Consider the following 13412-nt stretch of genomic DNA (forward strand, 5'->3'; position numbering starts at 1 on the left):
CAGTAAACCCACACGGACACTGGTAGAACAGTTTTTGTAGACCACACAGAAAGGCCCCGGACTGCCCCACCTGGGGATCGAACCCAGGACCTTCTTGCTGTGAGGCGACAGTGCTACCCACTCAGCCACCTTGCCACCTAACAGTTTTTAATGATATAATAAATAGGTTAACATAACTGATTGTTCTCAAGACCTTCAATAATCTCATTCCTTATCTTTACTGCTGCTGTAACATCATATTGTCAGGGTTATTGCTGACTAAGACCTTTAGCACTTACTAGCACTAAAAGGTACTTATATCTAACATCATTTTCGATCCCATTGTGAATTGTTCCTTTCTTATGACAGGCTTCTTCACGATGTGGATGCTGGTGGTCTTGGTGTGTTTTCTGGTTTGGGCTGGCGTTACCTATTGGTACCTGTTTGGCAAACGAAGCCCATTTTCATTAGAGTCTGTTAGACCTCCAGGACCGTTGGAGCTAGACCCGAAGGAAAGGAACACGGTTCTAATGCAAGGTGAGTGTATTATCTGTAGTATTTATGTGTAATGTGTATGTACACCGTATCCACACATATTGTCCATTTAACTGGACCATATAGAAGCACTTTGTAGTTCTACAGTTACTGACTGTAGTCCATCTGTTTCTCTTAATACTTTTTTAGCCTGCTTTCACCCTGTTCTTCAATGGTCAGGACCACTACAGAGCAGGTATTATTTAGGTGGTGGATGATTCTCAGCACTGCAGTGACACTGACATGGTGGTGGTGTGTTAGTGTGTAAACGATTGTCTCTGACTTTACATCTACAAGGTGAACTAACTAGGTAGGAGTGTCTAATAGAGTGGACAGTGAGTGGACACTGCTGTGTCTGATCCACTCATACCAGCACAACACACACAAACACACCACCACCATGTCAGTGTCACTGCAGTGCTGAGAATGATCCACCACCTAAATAATACCTGCTCTGTGGTGGTCCTGGGAGAGTCCTGACCATTAAAAACAGGGAGAAAGCAGGCTAAAAAAAGTATGAAGAGAAACAGATGGACTACATTCAGTAATTGTAGAACTACAAAGTGCTTCTATATGGTAAGTGGAGCTGATAAAATGGACAGTGTGTGTAGAAACCAGTAGGTGGTTTTAATGTTATGGCTGATCAGTGTACATACTATATTGTAAGTATTATATAGGAACAGTGGTAGAGCTTTGGGCTACTGGCTGGAGAGATGTCGGTTTAAAAGTTTAATACTCTCAGCTATCAGCTGTCTACACAGACAGTATTAACTATATCAAGGGGGACGGATTGGCGCCCTTTCCAGCATTTCTTTCTTGTGCCTAGTGTTGCTGGTAAAACTGGACCCACCGTGACTGTGATGAGGATAAAGCGGTGATGAAAATTTAAATTACACATTTGAGTCCTTTGTCACTGATTTACTCGTATAGGCTTCACCAGGGCAAAGGTGCCAGAGAATCTCGATGCTATAGTAATCGGCAGTGGAATTGGTGGCCTGACGGCTGCAGCTACGCTGGCCAAACTGGGCAAGAGAGTGCTCGTACTGGAGCAACATGACAAAGCTGGAGGCTGCTGTCACTCTTTCACTGAGAAAGGGTTTGAGTTTGACGCAGGTAAGGAGGATCGAGGACTGTGCTGTCCAGTCACACGTTTCCTTTCTTTTTTCTTTCTTTCTTTCTTTCTTTTTTTCTCTCCTTTTATTTCTTTCTTTTCTGTTTTTTCTTTTTTTTCTTTTTTTTTTCTGTTTTTTCCTTTTCTTTCTTTCTTTATTGTTTTTTTTTCTTTCTTTAACTTTCTTTTCTGTTTTTTTTTCTTTCCTTAAAGTTTCTTTTCTGTTTTTTTCTTTTTTTTCTTTCTTTCTTTTCTGTTTTTTTCTTTCTTTTTTCTTTCTTTTCTCTTTCCTTTTCTTTCCTTTTCTTTCTTTCTTTCTTTACTGTTTTTTTTTCTTTCTTTAACTTTCTTTTCTGTTTTTTTTTTTCCTTAAATTTTCTTTTCTGTTTTTTTCTCTTTTTTCTTTCTTTTCTGTTTTTTTCTTTCTTTAACTTTTCTGGGTTTTTTTCTTTCTTTCTTTCCTTTTCTTCTTTCTTTTCTCTTTCTTTCTTTCTTTTTTCCTTTTCTTTGTTTATTTTCTTTCTTTCCTTTTCTTTCTTTTCTTCTTTCTTTCTTTCCTTCTTTTTTTCTTACTTTCCTTTTTTCTTTCCTTTTCTTTCTTTTTTCTTTTCTGTTTTTTTCTTTCTTTTTTCCTTCTCTTTCTTTATTTTATTTTTTTCTTTCCTTTTCTTTCTTTCTTTTTTATTTCTTTAACTTTATTTAACTTTCTTTTCTGTTTTTTTTTCTTTCCTTTTCTTTCTTTATTTTTTTCTTTCTTTTCTCTTTCTTTCTTTCCTTTTCTTCTTTCTTTCATTCTTTTTATCTTTGTTTCCTTCTTTCTTTTCTTTCTTTTTTCTTTTCTTTCTTTTTTCCTTCTCTTCATTTTCTTTTTTTCCCTTTCCTTTTCTTTCTTTTTTTCTTTCTTTTTTCTTTCTTTCTTTAACTTTCTTTTCTGTTTTTTTTCTTTCTTTCTTTCTTTCTTTCTTTCTTTCTTTCTTTCTTTCTTTCTTTCTTTCTTTCTTTCTTTCTTTTTTCTCCTTTTCTTTCTTTTTTTCTTTCTTTTTTCTTTCTTTCTTTAACTTTCTTTTCTGTTTTTTTCTTTCTTTCCTTTTTTCCCTTTCTTTCTTTCTTTCTTTCTTTCTTTCTTTCTTTCTTTCTTTCTTTCTTTTTTTCTTTCTTTCTTTCTTTTTTTCTTTCTTTCTTTCTTTCTTTCTTTCTTTCTTTCTTTCTTTCCTTTTCCTTCTTTCTTTCTTTTCTTTCTTTTCTTTCTTTCTTTCTTTTTTTCTTTCTTTTTTCTTTCTTCAAAATATCCCAACTTTTCTGAAAATGGGGCTTGTACATAAATTTCTTTCCAAAGGTGAAACACAAAAGTACACTATCTGACCAAGTATTTGGATGCCTTACCATCCCATTTTAAAAACAAATGGTATTAAAAAAAATTGTGGCCTTTATGTGATCTTTAAAATGACTTCAAAAGGCTTAAAAAAGACTTAAATGTATTTGGGAATTTGTGCCCATTCAGTTAAAAGAGCATTTGTATGGCTGGGCACTGATGTTGGTCAGAAAAGCCTCAACTGATGTTCCAGTTCATTCCAAAGCTGACTGGAGTTTCTTCAAATCGAGCTTTTCTTTAGCTGAAACACATGAATTCTTTAATTAGAAGGTGTGTCCCAATAGGTTTGTCCATATAGTGTAACATAAATGCAATTTTGTATATTTAAATAGTTAAAATAAGCTTTTTCATGCACAAATTCGGAAATGTTATCAAATGTTATTTTGCAGGGCTTCATTACGTCGGTCAGTTGCATGAGAACAGTCTGTTTAAGGTCATCCTTGATCAAATTACTGAAGGCCAAGTGGAGTTTGTAAAACTGGACGATCATTTTGACACCATTGTGATTGGTAGTGGAGAGCAACAAAGGAAATACACCGTCTGGAGTGGCAAACATGAGATGGAAGAACACCTAAAGAAGCAGTTTCCCAATGACCAAGAAGCTTTAGAGAAGTTTTTCAAGCTCATGAAGGTAAGGCACTTTTTATCACTTGTATCCTCAAAAGTGGTCTTCCCTTACTTTGAAAGATCTGTTTAATCTTAAAAATGTTTTTTTTTTTGTTGGATCTTTGAAGATCTCAGCTAGACAAACACAATACCTGGCTACACTGAAGCTGATTCCCCAGTGGGTGGCGTTGTTCCTGTTAAAAAGTGGCATTGCTGATCTCTGCTCCTCTATCTTTCGGCTTGTAGGCACTAGCGCTAAAACAGTCGCCGACAGTCTGACCTCCAACAAGGATCTCCAAATGATATTCTCCTATATTTTTTATGGTAAGGTTAATAGATTATGATCCCTGCAACTAGGGCTGCCACGATCGGTTGACCTAGTCCATGACGTTGACGTATTTGTCAATATTTTAAGTCAACGCATTGTTTTTAAAACTATGTTTATAAATGATAATTTTTTATTTCTACAATGTTTCCATTCATATAAGCGTTCATATGATTCCCTCAGCACTACTTGCTGCGTGCAGGACCTAAGTCGTATTTGGTCCAGTCAATTTTGGTCCATGCACCAATACTCCCCCCACATGACACAGTCCCACATCGGCACTGCTTGCTTTAATTTTGTTGTGGACCATTTTCCCCCACTGCCAGCATAATAGCATAGAGTCTTCCTCAATAAAACATTTAAAAATATCTGATCTTAGGTTTTCTGTGCATAGTTTGTCGCTCTGTTGGCAGATCCAACCCTGTCCCTGTTACAGTAATTGGCATAGAACAAAAGATTTTTATTTCAAATTAAATAATTCTAATCCTTATACTTGATTGAGTCTGTAATGCCATGTATCATAAGAAGGATCCCAGTGGTTTTGGAGAAAGGAAGTGTGTTAGATCATTACTATCTGTCTTTTTACACCAACCCACCTTAATTGTGTGTTGTCAATTTGTCTGTATAACTTATTTGTGACATCAGGGTCCAATGGCTTCCTTTTGGCATGTAAATTCTAAAACTTTGTTGGTATGGGGATTTGTAGATAGTAGATCTCACTATAGTCACCTGCATGTTTTTCCAGGCTAATTGAATCATTATTACTTGAAATATGTTATGTATATAATTTATTTTTTATTCTCTAATCTCCAACATGTTAATGAACGACTCAGGGAATAAGGTCTCTGTGCCACTGTATTTATAAACCAGTGAAACAGGAAGTCATGGAAAATTTGTTAAACTTGTAAACGTAATTTAAAATGATTTTTCTTGTCGTTACTTTAACTCTTAAACAAGGTATCACAATCTGGGATTTACACTCTTATTTCTGCCTCAGGAACATCCTCAAAAGTGGAAAGTCCACACGTTTTTATTATTTCTATTGTGTATGCTGTTGATAATTAAGAATCAAGATAATATTTCGAAAAGATGGCTCGGGATAGTGAGACGTAATCGGTACATTGGGGAGCAGTCTTTGATTGAAGCTATTTTTATTCCGACAGGCGTTCCTCCCAGAGACTCCAGCATCGTGATCAATGCGTTACTGCTGCACCATTACAAGCGTGGCGCGTACTACCCAAAAGGGGGTGCCAGCGAAATCCCATTCCACATCATCAAAGTCATTAAAAAGTTTGGTGGAAACGTGCTCGTCCGTGCACCCGTGAATCACATCCTGGTTGACGACAATGGAGCTGCATATGGTGAGTTTGTAGATCCATCATTGATGTCACAAGGCAAGAAAACCATTCTATTTTCCTGTGTCCTTTATTTTCTTTAGAACAAATCCCTTAACTATTTTCAATGAAGTGTAATACATTTACTGAACTGTTAAAACTGTTAACTGTCTTGATTGTAAACCTTCCAGCTTTTTTTAGTCAGTCTTTACCTGGTTCAGCTTATAAACTGCTCTATTCAATTGCACTGCTAAAATTAACCCATAATTGGATTTGTAATTGGATTTACAAAGTATTCAGTCCTCTTTCCTTTTGTGAACTTCATTGTGTTGTGGATTTGAATGGATATACACCGATCAGCCATAACATTTAAAACCACCTCCTTGTTTCTACACTCACTGTCCATTTTATCAGCTCCACTTGACATATAGAAGCACTTTGTAGTTCTACAATTACTGACTGTAGTCCATCTGTTTCTCTACACACTTTTTTTAGCCTGCTTTTACTCTGTTCTTTAATGGTCAGGACCCCCACAGAGCAGGTAATATTTGGGTGGTGGATGATTCTCAGCAGGAGTTTTTAAATACCGTGTCCACTCACTGTCCACTCTAAAAGACACTCCTACCTAGTTGGTCCACCTTGTAGATGTAAAGTCAGAGACGATCGCTCATCTATTACTGCTGTTTGAGTCGGTCATCTTCTAGACCTTCAGCAGTGGTCACAGGACGCTGCCCATGGGGCGCTGTTGGCTGGATATTTTTGGTTGGTGGACTATTCTCAGTCCAGCAGTGACAGTGAGGTGTTTAAAAAGTCCAGCAGCGCTGCTGTGTCTGATCCACTCATACCAGCACAACACACACTAACACACAACCACCATGTCATTGTTACTACAGTGCTGAGAATGATCCACCACCTAAATAATACCTGCTCTGTAGTGGTCCTGACCATTGACGAACAGCATGAAAGGGGGCTAACAAAGCATGCAGAGAAACAGATGGACTACAGTTAGTAATTGTAGAACTACAAAGTGCTTCTATATGGTAAGTGGAGCTGATAAAATGGGTAGTAAGTGTAGAAACAAGGGGGTGGTTTTAATGTTATGGCTGATCGGTGTATATCTTAATATCCTTTATCTTTTCCTCATAAGCATAGTGTTGTAGACCTTTTAGTCTATGTTACATTACTGGATAGGAATTATATATATTATACAAATAAGTTTATTATATTAACAATTATTTAGTTGATGTGAATTTATTCATCAGTTATTTACATTGAACAAAAGCCTTATTTTGCCTTAACAGCTGCTGTAAATATTGCTAGTACACCTAAGCTGAGATCTGGGGTTCGAATCTCGGTGGTGGTATTAGCTAGTGAGTGTATTCACAGACATCTAACCATTGAGCGGTGCTAAATATGTTTAGATTCAACAGGACTGGCATTAATTAAACACGTCTCTTTGGGTAATGCTGTCATCTCACAGCAAAAAGGTCCTGGGTTTGAGTTCCAGTTAAAGCAGTCCAGGTCCTTACTGTGTGGAGTTTGCATGTTCTCCCCTTGTCCATGTGGGAGCTCTGATTTCTTCCGACAGTCCAAAGACCCAAAGACATGCAGTCAGGTTAATTGGAGATACATACTTAAATTGCCCTAGATGTGAACGTGTGTGCCTGGTGATGGACTGGCTATCTGTCCGGGGTGTTTCCTGCTTTTAGCTTGATGACTTGTACCTGCCGTGACCCTGAGGTGGATGGATCAGTGCTAAAACAGACGTACTTGTTGCTTCTTAATAGGTGTGACTGTAAGGAAAGGTCAAGAAGATGTGGAAGTGAGAGCTCCTGTTATCATCTCTAACTGTGGAGTCTTCAACACTTTTCAGAAGCTTTTACCACCGGAAATAAGTGCCAAACCAGGTCAGTTATCCACTATACATCATAACAACATCAATATCTATGTGTTTAGTACAATAAGAACGTTAGAAACATTACATTTATCTCTAAATCTGATTCTTACCTTGCAGAGGTTCAGAATCGGCTGACTTCCATGACACCCGGACAAGGATCCTTATTAGTGTTCTCGGGTTTCGATGCCACACAGGAAGAACTGGGCATCAGTTCGACTAACCTTTGGCTTTTTAAGTCTAATGATATGGATGGAATGTTAGTATCAATGCAAATTCAGATCCACATGCATACATTTTTTTCTTTATTAGTTAATTTGGCCTTTTAGTGGTAGAAGTACAACCCCAAATCAGAAACCGTTGGGACGATATTTAAAAGGCAAATAAAATAAAGATGCAGTGTTCCTTACATTTACTTTGACTTTTATTTGATTGCAGACAGGATGAACCCAAAATATTTCATGGTTTGTCTGCTCAACTTCATTTAATTTTTTAGTATACCTCCAACCAAAGTTGGGACGGGGGCAATTTAGAGCTAGTAATAAGGTGAAAAAACTAAATAATTATGTGATTCCAAACAGGTGATTGTAATCATGGTTTGGTACAAAAGTCTTTGATGAGCAAAGATGATCTGAGGATCTCCAGTTTGTCCACAAATGTGTGAGAAAAATGATTGAAATGTTTAAAAACAATGAACCTCAAAGACAGATTGGAAGGGATTTGCATATTTCCCCCTCTACAGTGCATAATATCATTAAACCATTCATGGAATCGGGAGGAATTTCAGTGCATAAAGGCCAAGGATGCAAACTTAAACTGAACGCCCGTGATCTTCAATCCCTCAGACGGCACTGCATCAAGAACTGCCACTCAACAATAGCTGATATAACCACATGGGTGAGGGATTACTTTGGCAAACCTTTGTCAAGCACTACAATACAGAGTTACATGCACAAATGCCACTTAATTCTTTACTGTGCAAAAAAGAAGCCTTATGTTAACCATGTCCAGAAGCGGCGTCGACTTCTCTGTGCTCTTAGGCATCTAGGATGGACCATCACACAGTGGAAACATACAGTATATTGTGGTCAGATGAATCAGCATTCCAGGTCTTTTTTGGAAAAAATGGGCACCGTGTGCTCCGGACCAAAGACGAAAAGGACCGTCCAGACTGTTAAGTCCAAAAGCCAGGGTCTGTCATAGTATGGGGCTGTGTCAGTGCACTTGGCAAAGGTCATTTACACTTCTGTGATGGCAGCATTAATGCAGAAAAGCACACTGAGATCTTAGAGCAACATGTGCTGCCTTCAAGACGTCGTCTTTTCCAGGGACGTCCAGCATTTTTCAACAAGACGATGCAAAACCACACGCTGCACACATTACAAAGGCATGGCTGCGGAAGAAGAGGGTACGGGTCCTGGACTGGCCTGCCTGCAGTCCTGATCTGTCCCCAATAGAGAATGTGTGGAGAATTCTGCACATCTTAAGACGTGTTTGCAGGAAGAATGAGACAAAATAAAAGCTGAAACACTGAATCACTTGGTCCCCTCGGTGCCAAAACGTCGTTTAAGTGTGGTGAAAAGGAACGCAACATTACAAAGTGGTAAATGCTTTACCGTCCCAACTTTTTTTGGAATGTGTTGCAGGCCTGAAATGCAGGAATGGATGTTTATTAATAAATGAAATGAAGTTGAGCAGATAAAACATGAAATATATCAGGTTCATCCCTGTCTGCAATCAAATAAAAGTCAAAGTAAATGTAAGAAACTTTTTCTGATTTGGGGTTGTACTTTAGTCCCGACTAGGTCAGCAGAGAAACAATTATTATGGAATCATTGCATGGGTTTCTGTTCAGACTTGTTCTTGCTTAAAGCCTACACAGGGTGGTGCAGTTGCCTAAACCTTGCAGCAAGCATAACCACAGTGGATCCCCACTCTGGGCTTCCTGCCATTCTTCCATTTCGACATAATTTTGTTGTACTCTGCGTTCAAGCTGGAACAGTTTTATTACAGGCACTGAGAAGAACATGACTGAACCCAGCATTTGTATTCTTTACTAATGTTATACATAGTTGCACTTGAATACATGGTAAAGCGGCACTGTAATAAGTTTTGGAGTTCTTTGCTTCTCTTAAAAATGTTTATTTTTGTAGGATGGATGAGTTTTTTAGTATGGGAAAAGATGACGCGCCAGAAAACATACCCATGATGGTGATCACATTTCCCTCTGCCAAAGACCCCACTTCACAGATCCGTCACCCAGGTATAGCTTCAAACGTGACTTAAACTTTGTACACACCCAAATTTTATTTCATTGTAGACAGGATAAACCATGATATTTCATGTTTTATCTGCTCAACTTCATTTTATTTGTTAATAAACATCCATTCCTGCATTTCAGGCCTGCAACACATTCCAAAAAAAGTTGGCACAAGTAAAGCATTTACGACTTAGTAATGTTGCCGTTCCTTGTCACCACACTTAAAAGACGTTTTGGCACCGAGGAGACCAAGTGATTTAGTGTTTCAGCTTTTATTTTGTCTCGTTCTTCATGCAAACACGTCTTAAGATGCGCAACAGTACGGGGTCGTCAGGACTGCAGCCAGGCCGGTCCAGTACCCGTTCCCTCATCTTCCGCAGCCGTGCCTTTGTAATGTGTGCAGCATGTGGTTTCGCATTGTCTTGTTGAAAAATGCATGGACGTTTTAAAGGCAGCACATGTTGCTCTAAGATCTCAATGTACTTTTCTGCATTAATGCTGCATCACAGAAGTGTAAATGACCTTCGCTAAGGGAACTGACACACCCCCATACCATGACAGACCCTGGCTTTTGGACTTGTTCCTAATAACAGTCTGGACGGTCCTTTTCCGGAGCACACGGCGTCCATTTTTTCCAAAAAAGACCCGGAATGCTGATTCATCTGACCACAATACATGTTTCCACTGTGTGATGGTCCATCCTAGATGCCTCAGAGCCCAGAGAAGTCGACGCCGCTTCTGGACATGGTTAACATGAGGCTTCTTTTTTGCACAGTAAAGTTTTAAGTGGCATTTGTGCATGTAACTCTGTATTGTAGTGCCTGACAAATATTTGTCAAAGTAATCCCTCACCCATGTGGTTATATCAGCTGTTGTTGAGTGGTTCTTGATGCAGTGCCGTCTTGGCCTTTACACACTGAATTTCCTCCCGATTCATTAAATCGTTTAATGATATTATGCACTATAGATGGAGAATTATTCAAATCCGTTCCAATCTTTCTTTGAGGTACATTGTTTTTAAACATTTTAATAATTTTCTCACGCATTTATTGACAAACTGGAGATCCTCTGATCATCTTTGCTCATCAAAGACTCAGCCTTTCCTGGATGCTGCTTTTGTACCAAACCATGATTACAATCACCTGTTTGGAATCACAGCATTATTTAGTTCTTTCACCTCATCACTAGCCCTAAACTGCCCCCTGTCCCAACTTTTTTTGGAATGTGTTGCAGGCCTGAAATACAGAAATGAAGTTATATTAAAAAAAATTAAATGAAGTTGAGCAGATAAAACATGAAATGTCTCGGGTTCAAACTGTCTGCTATCAAATAAGTCGAAGTAAATGTAAGGAACACTGTTTTTATTTTACTTGCATTTTCCATACTGTCCCAACTTTTTCTGATTTGGGGTTGTAGTTAAAACCAAAGTGATGTAATGCTTTACAGTGGGAATTTTAGGACTGGCCTAAAACACATGGGCTTGATATTCTTGATATCTATAACAAAATGCATAAATGTGCTTTCCTGTTAAGCATCTCAAACCACATACTATGTCTACATACACTATATGACCAATGGTCTGTGAATACCTGACCATAAGCTTGTTAGACATCTCATTTGGCTTTTGGCCATATTAATGTGTTACATGTGTTTAGTATGGTAGGATATGATTTGGGATGCAAATGTTCACAAGCACATGATTTTGAAGTTCATGTAATGACCAATAAAAGGATAGACAGCCATTTATGACTAGCCAAAGCCTGATTAGGTTGATATACCTTTTGTCAAATGAATGATACCGCAGCATTGGTGTATTGGTGTGATCAATACACAACAGTTTGTTTTCTGTACCTAATTTACAAGCTAGTTCTCTTTTTTTGTAGGTAAATCTTGCATGACCATTCTAGCAATGGTCAGTTATAAATGGTTCGAAGAGTGGAAGGACACTACCGTCAGAAAAAGAGGTGATGACTATTTAGAGTACAAGAGGAGATTCGCCAACCACCTTTTCAACTGGGCCTGTACTCACTACCCCAAACTGAGAGACAAGGTATGGGCATTACAACAGCCACAACATTAAAACCACCTCCTTGTTTCTACACTCACTGTCTATTTTATCAGCTCCACCTACCATATATTCTTTGTTAACCCCCTTTCATGCTGTTCTTCAATGGTCAGGACCACCACAGAGCAGGTATTATTTAGATGGTGGATGATTCTCAGCACTGCAGTGACACTGACATGGTGGTGGTGTGTTAGTGTGTGTTGTGCTGGTATGAGTGAATCAGACACAGCATCCCTGCTGGAGTTTTTAAATACCGTGTCCACTCACTGTCCACTCTATTAGACACTCCTACCTAGTTGGTCCACCTTGTAGATGTAAAGTCAGAGACGATCGTTCATCTATTGCTGCTGTTTGAGTTGGTCATCTTTTAGACCTTCATCAGTGGTCACAGAAGGCTGCCCATGGGGTGCTGTTGGCTGGATATATTTTTGGTTGGTGGACTATTCTCAGTCCAGCAGGGACAGTGAGGTGTTTAAAAACTCCAGCAGCATTGCTGTGTCTGATCCACTCATACCAGCACAACACACTAACACACCACCATCATGTCAGTGTCACTGCCGTACTGAGAATGATCCACCACCTAAATGATACCTGCTCTGTGGTGGTCCTGTGGGGGTCCTGACCATTGAAGAACAGCATGAAAGGGGGCTAACAAAGCATGCAGAGTAACAGATGGACTACAGTCAGTAAATGTAGTACTACAAAGTGCTTCTAAATGGTAAGTGGAGCTGGTTTTAATGTTATGGCCGATCAGTGTAGGTGTGTTTTATTATCGCTAACTAAATAAGATTATGCAATGTTTAGTTATTTAAGTCTGTTTTTCTTCTATTCCAGTTGGTGTATCAAGAAGTTGCCACACCCTTGTCTAACATCCACTATCTTGGTGCTCACCTGGGAGCCATGTACTCGGCTGAGCATAACCTGGACCGCTTTCAGACGAAGTTGCTGGCCACAAATCGTTGTGACACTCCTGTCAAAAATCTTTTCATTTCAGGTATCGCCAGATCCTCAGATTTAGTTCTGGCTAAATGTTAGATGCTACAGTATATGAGGTAGACTGAGGTGGTGCAAACAATTCTGGAACTACTGTTACCATGATTTTAAATGATTTACAATGACCGAGGATTCAGCCTTAAACCCTTATCCCTAACATGAACCCATTAAATAATAACACATTAATTTGACTGGAAGTCAGTTTAAGCTTACATGCTAATCATTACATCCATAAAGATACGTTTGTTTGTGTTCCAGCTCATTCAGCTTGTCTTCTGTTTGTGCATTTGTTTTGTAGGTCAGGACGTGTTCAGCTGTGGTATTGTAGGGGCGTTACATGGAGGTCTCCTCTGTGCCTCTACAGTACTTAACCACATTGTTTATATAGATCTCCTCCTGCTTAAGAAGAAGCTGAAGAGAAGAAAAGTGAGAGAACTCTCAAAAAAGCGGCAGTGAGAATGAACCAATGATTATAGCAGCCGGTAATTATGTGATCATGGAAATAACAGCCGTCTGGAATCCAAATCGCTGTCTAAGTAGCGCATCCGAATAACCTGACTTATAAGTCGATGCCTTATTGGAATCCTCTCTACTGAGAAAGCTGCCTATGTAAGCAGTAGACAGCAGGGAAGCTTGCTAGGTTTTCGAACACACACATTGTCTAAAACAAACAAACAAACAAATAAATGGTTGGTTGCTTGTTTGAATAATTAATATTATTGCAAATGCAGGCTATTCTAACATCAAGTTTATATTTTTTATCTTGTACATTTATAAAGTACCTTGAGCCTTTTTCGTACTTAATATTTTTTAATGTACCTTGAGCTGCTGTAATGCTTGACTTTCCCTTTGAGATTAATAATGCCATCCATCCATCCTCTATCTATCCATCCATCCATCGTAAGCCATCCATCCATCCATCCATTGTCATCCATCCAT

The 13412-nt window shown here is 38.7% G+C and overlaps 1 protein-coding gene across 1 annotated transcript; it reads left to right on the forward strand.

Annotated features, from left to right (window-relative positions):
• The first annotated feature begins 359 nt into the window (after positions 1–359).
• On the forward strand, positions 360–13198 carry LOC134321757 (inactive all-trans-retinol 13,14-reductase-like). The gene is made up of 11 exons (XM_063003580.1): positions 360–516; positions 1444–1626; positions 3386–3627; positions 3731–3926; positions 5091–5288; positions 7049–7168; positions 7276–7414; positions 9309–9418; positions 11299–11465; positions 12315–12474; positions 12772–13198. The coding sequence occupies exons 1-11, from the start codon at positions 360–362 to the stop codon at positions 12927–12929; spliced, it is 1830 nt and encodes a 609-aa protein (XP_062859650.1). The 3' UTR covers positions 12930–13198.
• Positions 13199–13412: the final 214 nt, after the last annotated feature.

This window comes from Trichomycterus rosablanca, chromosome 10 (genome assembly GCF_030014385.1).
Source record: "Trichomycterus rosablanca isolate fTriRos1 chromosome 10, fTriRos1.hap1, whole genome shotgun sequence".
In the NCBI taxonomy this organism is placed as follows: Eukaryota; Metazoa; Chordata; class Actinopteri; order Siluriformes; family Trichomycteridae; genus Trichomycterus; species Trichomycterus rosablanca.